The following is a 15071-nucleotide window of genomic DNA, read 5'->3' as shown; positions in this document are numbered from 1 at the left end:
GGCAGCCCACTCAGCGGATTCGGCAGCCCCCTCAGTGGATTCGGTAGCCCACTCTTCGGATTCGGTAGCCCACTCAGAGGATTCGGCAGCCCACTAAGCGGATTCGGTAGCCCACTCAGCGGATTCGGCAGCCCACTCAGCGGATTCGGCAGCCCCCTCAGTGGACTCGGCAGCCCATTCGGTAGCTACGGCCCCTTGTCCATGGGTCTCGGAGCCCCCAGGCGATTCCCCGGTGACCTCCGCCTTATCTCTGAGCCCACCTCCCGGCTTCCCCTTAGCGACGCCGTCTACATTGGTGTAGTCCGCCAGCGCCTGGTGCCCGCTCCCTACCGTGTCCCACGCCCAGTCCCAGTTCCACAGCCATTCCCAGTCCCACAGCCATTCCCAGTTGACGTGCCAGTTCCAAAGCCAGTCGAGGTCCCAGTCCCACAGCCACACCCAATCCACACCGTCACTGAGGTGACCAACACCGCTGTCGTCCAGCCCATCACCAACACAGGTGCGTCATAACACACGCTACTTTACTCATGCAAACCATTTGCCGTTAAGAAGACTAGCTAGAGAAAAACAAATAGCGCCTTGAAGTTGTTAAGCACTATTCTCAACACGACAAGCTGAAAACGTTTAAGCTCGTATGTGCTTTCACCAGCTCGTTAGGACAAGAGAATCATTTGCCGCCCGCTGTCTAAAGCGGTGTACATTTTTCCTTACATGCCTCATAAGATTTTCAAAAAAAATTAAGAATGTTTGATAACTGTGGGTAGTGAATGAATATGGCAGCTGGTGAAAAACTTCTTTGTGCTGTAGCAATATTTTTAGAGGCAGAGTACTATTCTACCTTTAAATGCATACGTGCATAATAACCTCCCCAATATAATCACATCATACAAGATTCGTTTTTTTAATCGGTTGCAGAAAAGCTTTTTCTCGCATTTGAACTGTTCGTGGTTCAATTTTAGTAACACTCACATATTATTCCTCTTGACGATGTCACTGCATTTCACTGCCACCTAAATAATTTGGCCTACATATGATGGCGTCATATTAATCTGCCCTTTTTTTAATTTCTTACAGTGGTCCACGATGCTGGAACCGCAGTCACCGGACAAGTACAGGAACACGTTCAAATCTAAGCCTTTATAGACTCGCGACAATAACACGTCGGATTTCTCAACACAGTCACCTTAAGCAAATGTATCTAAAATAAAATTATACCTGGTTGAATTTAGTGTCAGTATTTGTTTTCTTGTTGAATTTACTCGACGAACAGTAGGCTTAAATCTGTGATTAGCCTCTTCTCGAGTTCTCTACAAGAACTTCTCGAATGTTAATTTTACGGCTTACTCTTCCACATATTTGCCGCATATGTATTTTGTTTACTTGATCTATTACTGACACATTACCAATAATTTTTAACTTCATTGATAACTCATGCTAACTTAACATAAAAATGAGACCTAACTGACAAGGATGTCAAGGAAAGTACTGGGTATGTTAGACGTAAAGGTAATGTAATCATATACAGTAAAATTACTACTATCAACACACCCTGTACTTTTCTTGTCATTCTTTTCTGTTAGTTTTCATCATTATTGTCTCTAAATATAAAAAATGAGCCCTTAGGTTTATTTATTTGCTAACTAAACATAGTAAAACGTGTTAAACATGGCTACCAGCACATTTCTTTTCGGTCATCCTACTCCTGATAAAACCACATGTTCCTGAGCACACAAAACAGAGAAGTAAACGTAAAATACTTTTTTTTTGGAATCTCAGTCAGTAAAGTTCTGTAGCGCTCATAGTTGAAGCCCTAATTATGGTCAACTATATGTTCATTCTCACAATAATATATACTCGTTAACGATAATAACAAGCACTGTAATATCAAGTGCGGCTACTTTGAACTACAACAAAGGCGTTAGGACTCGGAGTTTTCAGTCCTGACTACTAGCAGCCGGCAGAATGGCCGGGCAACTCTCATAAACTAAAAAAAACCTTTGTTTTCATGATCAAAGGAAAACTATCTGAACGATCATCCGTGCCTAGGCAGTACTTTGCAAACTAGAAAAATAACCATAACTTCTACCTCCAACATAGCAGAGAGTTCTCTCCAAGGAGCTTGAAGTCTAATAAAATTGAACACTAAGACACTTTCGTTGGCTGTGTAGTGGGGAATTCGCAAGGCGATGATATGATTACGGTGCACGCTGTAGCAAAAGACAGAAAACCAGGACTGACAATGTGGATTTCTGTAACATGCATGTGTGTGTATATGCACCGGTATTTGTAGATTTTACTTCCAACTAACCTACGCCTTCGCATTTAGTCGCGTAACGACATGGCGATTAGACAACCACACTGGCTATACATATGCTGGTGCCCTCGAAATAGAACAGTTTTTCCGCCTTTCTAGTAGCTTGTGTCTAGTGTACTGTAAGGAGCCTAAACTGGCCCTCGTGGGCCTTGTTAAGCATTGACAAATTGTCGCCAGGGCCACAAGGTAGTCGACACTTTGATGGGAAGGCAGACCACATCAGGGGATACCAGGCCAAGAGGCGAATCCAAGAGGATAATGTTTCAGCTGTACTAATGGAATTATAAGTCCCTCACTATATGTTCCGGTCTGCTCTTGAATTCCAGTTGCGCTTCGAGCAATGAACGCAAGTTGGATGCTTTATGTAAAGGCCTGACCCCACGTATCGTTTGCAGCGCGCCAGCGCTATGCGTTTTGACGCCCCGCTGTGCCCTCTCCCCATGAAGAGAGAGGGTGCGTGGCTACGTGAAGCTACGCGCTCTTTCTCTCTTCATATAGAAGAGGGCTCGGTGCTACGTCAAGAAGACACGCGCCGAAGCGCTGCAACGGATGGGTCTTGTTAAGTCGTGTGTGTGTGCGTGTGCGTGTGCGTGTGTGCGTGTGCGTGTGTGTGTGTGTGTGTGTGTGTGTGTGTGGTTGTGTGTGTGTTCAATGCTCAAAACACACATTAATGAGCTATAGAGTGCGAGAACTTGGGCAAGTTGGTGAGTAATTGCCTAACAAAAAAAGTGCTACAGAAGAAGACTGCCGAATGTGGCACACAAAGCGCTGTGCGTGTTACCTTATACAGTCCTTATCCGTTGCGCCGTTCTTATATTCAATATTGAGCTATTGTACGTTGCGCGAGAATGAAATAGGAAATGACTATAACAAACATCTGCAAGTATTTTCACATAATAGTCTTCTTTTACCTCTAAAACCCCCTTTCTTCTCTAAATTCCTTTAACCGTGTACCACGAGAGTCAAGCATGGTGAGTTTCAGTGGGGTAAGTTCCGGTTTGAAGTAAACGTAGCGTGACTGCCTCAGCCCTGTTCAATCTTGCGTGTGGCAGTATGAGTTGCCTACAGCCCAAGTAATAATATTTTGTGATGTCGTTGTACGTGATTAAATTTTCTTTATAGTCCCCTGAATGGTAGCGGGCGTCGGGTCAGGTCTGACCGGCACGGCAAGTGAGTCCTCTTGCCAGGTCATTCGTCACCTCGTTAACGTTGACCCGAGTTTCGTCCACTTGTCCCATATGCGCAGGAAACCATCGAATTTCAGTATCAATCAGATTGACTTTGTTCATAAGTTTAACCACAATCCCAGTGACATAGCCCTAGTCGAAGCTCGTAATTGCTGCTTTGGAGTCACTATAGATGTATGGCCATTTTATGTTCCTGATAACAAAAGCAATCGTGGCTTGCACCGTCACCATGCAGTCTTCAGTGAGTATAGTCAAGGCGTCCCGTACCTCTCCCTGGCTGTCACCCGCCACAGCCGTGTAGGCTTCTTTGCCTTTCACCCAGGCTGCGTCGACGATGGCCGCCTGTTGTCCTACCTGTTCAATTTCTTTCAATAAAGCTTTCGCTTCAGCTTTTCGCCTGCAGACATTGTGTTCCTGATGCATATTAGTCAGCAGGGGCGTGGTTCCGATTACGTCTCTAAGCTTCGCGTTCAGTTCACCCTCGACCTCCTTCAGGTTCTTCGATCTATTGGGGGCTGGCTCGATCGCTTTGAGTATCAACCTACCCGCACATGTCCTCGTTAGTCTTTCCTATTGCGCCGTCGGTTGCGCTTCAGCCATCTCTTCCATAGTATTGTGCACGCCTAAGCTCACAAGTTTCTCGATCAACCTGCTGTTGGGCATAGGGCAGCTTTCACTAACTTTCTGATAATTGTGTTCAGCTTGTTCAGCTCGGCCTGCGACCATTAGAGGATACCTGCCACGTAGCTGAAGTGACAGAGTGAAGGCGTGCAGTAGCTTTAGAGCGCTGTCCTTACCAAGGCCCATGTGTCGGTTGGTGATTCTCTTTAGTAGCCTGAGGACATGGTCAGTTTGTTTGTTTTTTAAATATGTTGAATAACGTTACGGTTCCTACCTCCAGCTTTTATGTAGAACACTAGAACTTTCATTTTTTCGACCTGTTTGATCGCGGATGCGTCTCCGTCCTGACAGCGCAAGATAATGTTGGGTTCCTCACCTGGGACAGCTCTTGGGTCTTCGAATCCTACCTCGATTTTTAAATGCGAAGCATTTCTTAGCGAACTTCGGCGACTTTAAGCGTATCTATCTATCTATCTATATATATATATATATATATATATATATATATATATATATATATATATATATATATATATATATATATATATATATATATATATATATATATATATATATATATATATATATATATATATATATATATATATATATCTAGCCACCTACGAATTTTAGCTCTCGTGGCCGCTTCCATATAGGTATCGATACCAAACTTGCTAAGGCATAACATGACTGCATGAAGAACATATTTGTCTAGTCATAACATGAAAATCATTACATGTATGTCATCAATGTCATGATTTCCATGTCATGGTCATGCAGCTCTTGTGGTGGTTTAGTTCACATGGCAAGTTGCAAAACTGGTATGGTATGGCATGACTGCATATGCGAAGACAAGCGACAGACAATAACATGAAAATCATGACGTGTGTGTCATGTAACAGCATGACTACATGCCACGCTCATGATGCGCTGGCGGCCGTTTCGCTATCTTCACTTGTACCAAATTTTGTAGTACGGGACGTGAATGGAGGACAAAGGTATTATACTGGTGCAAACATGATAAACATTTAATGGGTTTCATGCAACAACAGGACTACATGCTACGCTCATGCTGCGCTCGTGGCCGTTTCGCTAGCTTCACACAAACGAGGTATTGCGTGAAGCCAATGGTTGACGAAGGTATGTAACAGGTCCAAACATGATAATCATGAGATGCGTGTTATGTGAGAACATGATTACATGCTACAGTCAAGACACCAATACATTTCGACGTGACGAGATGTGCGTGTTCGCCGGCGTTCATTTCATCGCGTCGCACCAGCATTTCCCCGGCAGGCGCCAATCCTGCCTTATACTCGCAGGCGCGCGCCTCACTGCGTTGCTTTGACGCATATGCGTTTCAGCGCATGCGGCGTTCCTTCGTCACGAGAAGAGGGAGACGCATGTTGTCTGCGTAACACATCGGCGCGAAATGCAGCATGTCGCATTTTGTGCTGGTTGCCGTTGGCCGCCGGCGACGGACGCTCGTCGCGCTGGGCGTCAGACTATTCAGTGCTCGCGTTTTCCTAACGTAGCTAGCGTCACTTTGCCTAGCGCGCGCGCGCGCCACAACGCTACATTTTAGTATATTGGGCCCTTCGTGATGCGCTGGCGGCCGTTTTGCTTGGCGTTACGTGACGTCAATATATGACGAAATATATGACTGATGCAAACATGATAATCCTGACATGCGTGTCATGTAAGAACATGACAACATACCACGCTCATAGCGTGCTCGCGGCCGTTTCGCTAGTTCCACATCTACTGAATTTGGTATCACGTGACGTGAATAGGTGACAAAGGTAAACTACACAACCAAACATGATAATCATGACACGGAAGTCATGTATAGCATCATTTACCTCCACTTTGAAACGTTGTGCTGATTTTAAAGTGACATTTCCACATTTGTCATTCTTGCATCGCATATCATCGATTCTCACTGTACGTGGGATCTGGCAATTTTTTTATAACCAAATGTTCCTACTTCGCCGCCGAACAATTTAGCCCCATTTCACCGAGAGTGCTTTCCACGATGTCTACGCTGTCCTGAAGTCTAGTCTCCGCTTGGCCTATGTTTCCGCTGGCGCTCCATATGGTTATATCATCGGCCTATATTGCGAAGCGTATGCCTTCTATCCGCTACAATTTTCTCGCAACTCTGGTCATTACTAAATTATATAACATGGGTGAGAGCACATTTCCTTGTAGGGTGCTTCTGTTTCCCAGTGTACTCACCTTAGATTTTAGTTCTAGTGTGAGGCTCGCTTGTCTATCACCGGGAAACGACTTGACTATGCTGAAAAGCCTCTCGCTTAGACCCAGCGTGGATAGGACCTCGACGATGGCCTTGTGCTCTATGCGATCAAAATATTTTTTGACGTCAAAACATAGGAGCGCTCTCGTATGCACTGCACAAACCTGTATGAGCTGGTGCTTGATCAGGAGCATGGCATCCTGAGTCGACAGCCCGGGACGGAAACCGATCATGTTATATGGGAGTGTGTCATGTTGCTCGACGTAGCGCGTGAGCTTGTTGAGAATGACGTGTTCCATAGCTTTACCTAGGCATGACGTAAGTGAGATTGGACGGAGGTTATCTAGGCCAAGTGGTTCACCTGGTTTGGGTGTAAAAATAGTATTGACTCGCTTCCATTCCTCCGCATGTTCTCCCTTTTTCCATAAGTCGGTGAAGTGATCCGTCAAGAGAGGAATGGAGTCATCGTCTGAATAACACTTTGTTAGTAACGCCGTTGGATCTGGCTGCCGATCTGCTGAAAAGACCATGGAGGGCAGTTCGCACCTCACCCTCAGTCAAATCATGGTTTGTTTCCTCGCACAATGATCCAGAGTATTCTATGTGTTGATCACAATCCCCCGGTTGTTTTAGCGGGAGATATTTTTCCTCGAGCTGCTACATGATTACCTCTTGAGTCCTGGACTGGCTCACCTGATATAGTAGTTTTGCTATGGCCGTTCGCTTGTTAGACTTAATAAACAATTGTATCGGGCCAGTTGGTAAGTATCCAGTTAAGCGCTTGTGTTGTGTGTTCTTTGTAATAGTGGCTGCGCTTCCTAACAAGATGTTAGACTTAGTTTTGTTCTCAATCAATAGGTGTTGTAGGAGGTTCCAACTGCTTCCGCGTCCAATTCTATTGTCTGCCTGGTTGCAAGCTTCGTCCCACTGTTCTTTTGTGAGAATTTGGGAGTGCTCCTCTCTGTGTCTATTCATCAACGCTGTCTTTTTTCTGAAGCTTCAGCTCCGTCTTTGTGTTTTCCATCTTTGCAGGAGGAATTGCTTGGCTTCAGTCAGATGTAGGAGCCTACTATCTATGCTCCCTATGTTGTCTTCCATTGTAATATTTCTAGTGCCCTCCTGCAGGTCCTCTCCGAGCTGGTTCATCCAGGTCTGGAAGGACTCCCTTCCCGTTTTTATGGGTTTCAACTCTAGTCGTTTTGCTCTAGCTTTTCTAAAAAGGTCCCAGTCGGTGCACCGAAAGAATCTAGTCTGTTGCTTTGGCAATCATATACCAATGTGTATGATATAGTGGTCGCTACCTAGATCAGTGGCTGAGTTTTCCCAGCTAGCTTCGTTTGAGTTCTTCACAAAAGTGAGGTTTGGTGTATAGTCTTTGATTGATTGATATGTGGGGTATAACGTCCCAAAACCACTATATGATTATGAGAGACGCCGGAGTGGAGGGCTCCGGAAATTTATTCCACCTGGGGTTCTTTACCGTCCAACCAAATCTGAGCACACGGGCCTAAAACATTTCCGCCTGCATCGGAAATGCAGCCGCCGTAACCGGGATTCGAACCCGCGCCCTGCGGGTCAGCAGCCGAGTACCTTAGCCACTAGACCATCGCGGCTTGGCATTGTTGTATAGTCTCTGCACATGGACGTACCACAGCGAGTGGGAAAAGCCGGATCAGTGATCAGACTCAGTCCGACATCTGTGGCAAATTCCGATAGCCCTTCTCTTTTCTTTGAATTCCAAGTGTACACCCACGCCTGGTTGGGGGAATTAAAGTCCCCTCCTAATATAAGCAGGGAGCTCTTGGCGATGGCGAGTCCCTTGTTTTAAAGTGTCCTGAAGTTCTGTTTCTTGGCGCTGGGACAGCTGTAAATGTTTAAGCTGATGATGCTGCACCCCTTCCCTCCTGCCTTTTAAGTACGACTTCTACAAGGATATACTCAATTTTAGTCAATCCGAGGGGGATATCGTGTTCGATAAAAGGTAGCTTTCTGTCTACGAGTGTTGCCACTCCTCTTCCGCATACTTTCCTTTACATTCCGATTTGTAGCCGGTTAGGTTGACCTTGTGCGATGAAGTTTCTTGCAGCATAATAACTTTTGGTTTGTCCCCTCATTGACCCTAATAATTAGCGCAGCGATGCCTTTTTGTTGAGGAATTCATAGCAATTCCACTGCCACATACGAAAACTGTGGGTGCTAACCATAATTGTTGGATGAGTTTAGTTTGCTGTTACCAGCTGTCGTTCTTTTTGGAGTACTCCCTGAAGGTGCAAAAAGTGAATTTAGACTTTCCGAGTCTGACTGCAACAATTCGTCGTCCACGTCATTTTTTCGTTTTGAATGTCTTGAACTTCTTTCCTGCCGTCAACCTTCATTTCCATGGCTTGTCCAGTTTAAAGTTAGTTTTTTTGTCATGTCTGATTTATTTAATTACCGCTTTCAGTTGATTAAGGACTGAGAAAACCGAACGACTTTCGGGGCTGACTACTCTCTTTTTAGGAGCGGCGGAGCAGTCCCCCTCACAAGATTCATTATTTTGACTTACTGGCCTGACAGTTACTACGCTCGCCAGGCGTGGCTGCGCCTTCTTTTTGAGTTCGATTACCTGTTTGGTCAGTTCTTCATTAGCCTTCCACTAAGAGTTTGCCTCCCTAATCAATTGATCTAATCTGGCATCATTGCTGTCAGTCACCGCTGGCGCAGCAGTGCTACCTGTGACTCTGACGATACTTTTTAATTTGTCGGCCCAGGTGGTTCCAGTAGCCGGCGTGGCATCAGGCACTCCGACTTCTGAGCTCTCCAGCTTTCGACTCGACTTGGAACGGCTGTTATTCCTAAGTAACGAGTGAGGTCTGGATCTCGAGGAGCTCCGAGAGCGTGAGCGGTTTTTGGGGCTCTTGTGTAGGTTCGGCGTCTCCATGGGCGCCTTCGTGGCCGATTGCGACCGGTCGCATTCCCTTCGGCGGGCTCGTGCGGTATAGGGTACTTGAAACCGCTTCCTGCAGGCATTGTCTACGGGCGGTGGCTTCCTCCACAGAACTTGCACGTGGGTGAGCAGATGTGGTTCTCTCTGGCGGGTTGAGGGCTCCGCACCCTCGACACTGAACATAGTCCAGCGTTGGGCACACGTCCGAGTGGCCTACTACCCTACCACAAGTGAAACACACATCAAATTGTTTCCTGTAGTGATAGCACCTCACCGAGGTTGGTCCGTAGCGCACAAACTTTGGCACGCGCAGTCCGTCGAAAAGGACGATGACTGAGCCCGAAGTCTTGATGCGCTTTGCAGTCAAAGCGAGCAGATCACGCTGACGCACGATATTTGTTATAGTGGACTGGGAGTCCCTATACTCCGTTTCCACGATCCCACGATCTTGAAGGACTGGATTCTCACATACCTTGCCGCATTATGTGGTTCAGGCGTGCTAACCACGACGATATTTTGCGTGAAGTAGGGGCACACCACGTCTTCATTTGCTTGCTCTGCCGTCAGGCCGGAAGCCTAGATTACTGCAGCTCCAATTGCCGTGGTGCTCACTTTGCTCAAATTCTGTCCTCCCCGTGGTCGGATTCTAATATTTTGATGCCCCTCGGGCACTTGAGGCATCCTCGAGGCCTTGACAATAAGATTCTTGAACCTCTCCTACCACCGCCGATGGCGGCGTCTCCACTGGACGCTTGCTAGTTGCATGGCTCCGCATTGGCCACTGCGCTGCTTTTTTTCTCAGCACGGCATCGTCAGCCGGCTGCAACTTGCCAGCCAAAATCCTCCTCGTCGTTCTCGGACACGTCGGAAGTCTCGTCGTCCATACGGGAGTTCGTCATGTCTGAGGGGCACGTAGGCCGGCGAGGCCTAGTGGGTCCTACTCCTCGGTATGGATTGCTCCGCATGTAGTGGGGTGAACAGGAAAGGTCCAGTAATATTGTCAAAAAACGTTTCCCACCTGGACACTTGCTATCAGTCGATTCTCGGCAACTTCACGAATCGGATAGTGTGCTGGAAATGGTCGAACCATGAGAAGGTGGCCACCGTAACAACGAAAAATACGGAGCCGATGTGAGACGCGTCTGCTCCCATTGGCGACCGCAATGCCTCTCTCAATAGGGTCCTTTATCCCAATTTTTCAATCTGTTTAGAACTAGATGCATTTTGTTACTTTGTACAGGCCATTCCAAAACGACCAATGGATTTTGTTAGCAACGTACATATTTCGTGGGTATATTTCCCAGCGTGGGACGGACGGACGGACGGACGGACGGACGGATGGATGGATGGATGGAAGGAAGGAAGGAAGGAAGGAAGGAAGAAAGGAAGAAAGGAAGGAAGGAAGGAAGGAAGAAAGGAAGCAAGGAAGGAAGAAAGGAAGGAAGGAAGGAAGGAAGGAAGGAAGGAAGGAAGGAAAGCAGGAAGGAAGGAAGGACGAACGAGCGAACGAACGAACGAACGGACGGACGGACGGATGGATGGATTAATGGATGGATGGATAGATGGATGGAAGGAAGGAAGGAAGGAAGGAAAGAAGGAAGGAAGGAAGGAAGGAAGGAAGGAAGGAAGGAACGAAGGAAGGAAGGAAGGAAGGAAGGAAGGAAGGAAGGAAGGACGAACGAGCGAACGAGCGAACGAACGGATGGACGGACGTACGGACGGATGGATGGATGGATGGATGGATGGATGGATGGATGGATGGATGGATGGATGGATGGATGGATGGAAGGAAGGAAGGAAGGAAGGAAGGAAGGAAGGAAAGCAGGAAGGAACGAAGGAAGGAAGGAAGGAAGAAAGGAAGGAAAGCAGGAAGGAAGGAAGGAAGGAAGGAAGGAAGGAAGGAAGGAAGGAAGGAAGGAAGGAAGGAAGGAAGGAAGGATGAACGAGCGAACGAACGAACGAACGAATGAACGGACGGACGGACGGACGGACGGATGGATGGATTAATGGATGGATGGATGGATGGATGGATGGATGGATGGATGGATGGATGGATGGATGGATGGATGGATGGATGGATGGATGGATGGATGGATGGATGGATGAGTGGGCATAGGCTTCGCCGCACTCATCATCATTCATTCTGTGGATATGTTGCGATTTTTTTTCTGGAACATAGTCGGGAACGTGACCAGACTTGAGGAGACGTAGAAAAAAACCTCCGCAATCTAGATGATATCTATGATCGGTTGCTTCTGGAGCTACAAACGGGCGTTGCTCCATTTTAGAATTATCTGTCGACCGTCTATGAAGAAGCTTTTGACTTCAGAAGTCGCTGCTACGGCTTCCTTTTCAATCAGCATAACGCTCTTCCACGTCAGTCCGCAATTGTAATGAGTAAAAGAGAGAGGCACAAGGCCCGTGCCCAACGCAGAAGCGCGGCGATGGTGCGCAAGGAGAGAAGAGTCACCCGAGTGCACGTGCACCAACCACGTAGACGCAACAAACTCCTCAAAGAAAAGCTCGAAGCCCGCGACCAGAACTGAGAAGCTGTATAGTTAATCATTGTGTACGTGCATGTTTATTTTTGGTAATGAATTCTGAGTGTCAGATTGCTGCTTGCCCTTTTGTTTGGTGTGAGAAATTGTGTTTGTCTTGCCACAAGACCGCTTCTGCCACGTCGCTCTCTTAATGCAACCTTTTGTATGTGCCCTCTATATACAGTTCTTGACGGCAGTCTTGATACGTACGCCACAAAGCGCCATTCGTTTCCGTGATATACTGTATGAGAGCTAAATCCAAACGATGCATAAATACGTTTGGCGTCACTTCCATTTTTTTCTGAGGTTGAAGACTACACAAACGCAGCTAAGTGGCTCAGCGTGCCAATGAGCCCAGCGAGTGGGCGGAGACGGCAACTTTTCATGTGCGAAACACTAACATAGCCAACATTTCAGCGGAGCGAGCCGCTTGCCCGGTCTTATCATCTCCTCAGCGAAGCGTGCGCTGCGCACGAGCGTGCTAGTGTTTTTTTTTTTTTTTCATGCAAACCATGTGTTCGATTGACAGTAACTTAAACCTGGAGAAACAGTTTCGCGGTTGTCTTCCTGAGCCGGCGCGAGACGCCAGCATGCCGCATGTTGCACGAGCATGCGCAGCGGAAGTGTCGATGGTGCCGCCGACGACGAAGCGGGGCATCGTGCGAATAAGAAATCCTCCGCATGCGGTGCGCTCCGATTAAACAAGCGGGGTATCGTTCAGTTTTAATACTAGATACTTTTAGCTGACCGGTTTTGTGCTCCGTTCCCTATTCCGCTCAAACGCTCGACGTTGCTAGAGCGCAATGGGTCGAGCCGAAAAAAAACTTTATTGCAGAAGAATTTAGGACCTCCCTGTCCCCCTGGGTCCCCACGTGACCTCACTACACTCAAACGTTCATGTGTAATAAGTTCATGACGCCGGCAGCCCGGCTGACTGCGAAATTTCTGCCTAGCCGGGTCCCAGGAGCATAGCAAGGTCTCCCAGTTCACCCAGCTTCGGAGTGACACCGGCCCGCCGGGAGGAGGAGAAAACGGACAGGCCAGGCCATGAGAACATAAGTTAGGTTTGTCCTCGGTGCATTGCACAGAGGGCAGGAAGGTGGCATGAGCTGGTAGTAGGAGACGAGGGAGGGGGTCGGTAAAGTCAACGCGCGTTTTCGGTTTCAGCCAAGCGTTATCAATCAACGCAATCGCGACGCCACCGGTGCATGAGAGTTGTTGTAATGGAAAATAAAAATTGTTATCTTGCGGCAATATAGTAAGTTCTTTTGTAAAACAGTGTGAAGTTATTCACTGTTTCACGCATGAGCATTTGTTTTTTTTTATTTTTCATCACCTTCTCTTGTAGCTGGACTACAATCGAAGCCTTCAAGGCAGCTCAAACGCCTTTCAAACGTCCTGTCCTTAGGCAGCGCATTCACCACGTTTCCTTGAGGCAAATCAAACTAAAGAGCTTTCTGAAAAGGTGGATGATTGGCTACTATTAAAAACTAAAATGTTACTATTGTTACAGAAAATCGCTTACTATTGAAGATTCACGAAGTCCCTTTGACGGAAGTACCAAAGAAGCATCTAGAGACGCTCTTTTTGATCCGAAGTGTCAGCTCTAGATTGCTTCGTAGAACTTCACCCAACATGTGCGGATTCTCGAAGGGATTGCTTGCGACGACTTTTCGGAGGAAGCACAGATCCTTGTTTGTCGTGAAGTGTCGTCGGTGCTTGTGTGTTCGCCGAACAGTCACTACGTTTCCCGAGCAGCGTGGACTCGTGGCACAAGAGGCTGCCATTTTGGTCGTTTCTCCTCGTCTCACATAATCCTGCCCTCGCTACGACGGTCCGCTCACACGATCAGCGCCTGACAGTCTAGCGCATGCGCATTGTTGCAACAACCGACTGACTGAGTGGAGTGGGAGGCGAAATACGGTCAGCTAAAAAATTGCCCGCCACTTCCCTCGGGGGAACACTGAGGAGGATGCGGAGCATATAATTGGTTAACGGGGTGTTAAAGTGCGACTTACTTGGGTCGATGGCTAAATTGGTTAACGTGGTTGTGAAATGGGGTGTTAAATTGCGACTTACTTGGGTCGATGGCTAAATTGGTTAACGTGGTTGTAGGAGGGGGTGTTAAATGAGTGAACACGTACACACGTATGCGAAAGGGCGGCGCTGGTCGAAGGGACGTCGATCATTGTGTTTGTGGATTCGTTGGAATTCATTTCACCGCGACCTTGGACGTCGACGCGCCGTACAAACCAACCGACGAGCGGCAACTGAGCGAGCGAGCACCGACCTTGAGTATATATACAGCGCGACGGCGCATGCACTATCAGCTGTCGAATGTTCCAGAAGGGGGAGAAGCGTGACGGCGCATACGCGCTACATTATACAGCTAGCGAATGTTCGTGAAGAGGAGAAGCGCACGCGGTGTGTAGAGGAGGAAGGGTGCACAGATGGTGGAGGAGTGAAGCGCGCGCGGTGTGTAGAGGAGGAAGGGATGCACAGATGGTGGAAGAAGGAGGAGGAAGCTTGCGGACGGCGCCGCACTACAAGCCTCGAGTATTAGATGCTCCGCATCTAAAACGCCTCCTCTTATTTTAGATGCGAAGAATCTTGTAAGCGAGCTTGATCCGGTGGCGTCAGCGCTCTTCTGCGAATGCACCTACTCTCTGTCTTTCCTCTCCTATGCTCCCCCTTTCTCACCTCGCAACACCGACGCAGGCAGCGTCTGCAAGCCTACTCTCGCTCCCCCTCTCGTTCCTCTAAGCTACCCTCCCAGCACTGTTGGTACCAACCGCCAGGAATACCAAGAAAACGAAACTCTCGCTGAACACAATGAGGCGCTGAAATGTCGATGCGCTTTTAGATGCGGAGCATCTAATACTCGAGGCTTGTAGCATAGAGAAATAAAAAAAGGTGAAGAGTGGACACTCCCATAGACCCCAGCGGCCCAATCGACTCTTGCACACCTAGTGGTTGATGAGAGCAAGTGGCGTGCGCTTCCGGTTTCGGTTTCACTGGCGCAAATTTTGAATTACTTTGCATAACCGACGTTTGGCTATGACGAAAGTTCATGATTTCAGACCACTATTCATCGCCCAAATGGATAGTTTTTGTAGGTCGTTTTGATTTAGCGATTCCCTGTTTTGTTTTGTTCAGTGGTTCGTGCGAATCGGTCGTGACGTAATTTTTATTTCGATTAAGTTATAATAAAAAGAGATGCAGGTAA

General features: G+C 47.5%; 1 protein-coding gene across 1 annotated transcript; it reads left to right on the top strand.

Moving 5' to 3' along the window:
• Window positions 1-98: 98 nt before the first annotated feature.
• Window positions 99-1224, top strand: LOC142792904 (uncharacterized; the record flags this gene model as incomplete). The annotated part of the gene is given in 2 exon segments (XM_075885704.1): window positions 99-499; window positions 1075-1224. Coding segments are annotated over 2 exon segments (460 nt in total), but the record flags the coding sequence as incomplete, so codon positions are not given.
• Between the last annotated feature and the right edge of the window lie 13847 nt (window positions 1225-15071).

Source organism: Rhipicephalus microplus, unplaced genomic scaffold, assembly GCF_043290135.1.
Source record: "Rhipicephalus microplus isolate Deutch F79 unplaced genomic scaffold, USDA_Rmic scaffold_261, whole genome shotgun sequence".
Classification (NCBI taxonomy): domain Eukaryota; kingdom Metazoa; phylum Arthropoda; class Arachnida; order Ixodida; family Ixodidae; genus Rhipicephalus; species Rhipicephalus microplus.
This window is presented reverse-complemented; position numbering and strand designations above follow the sequence as displayed.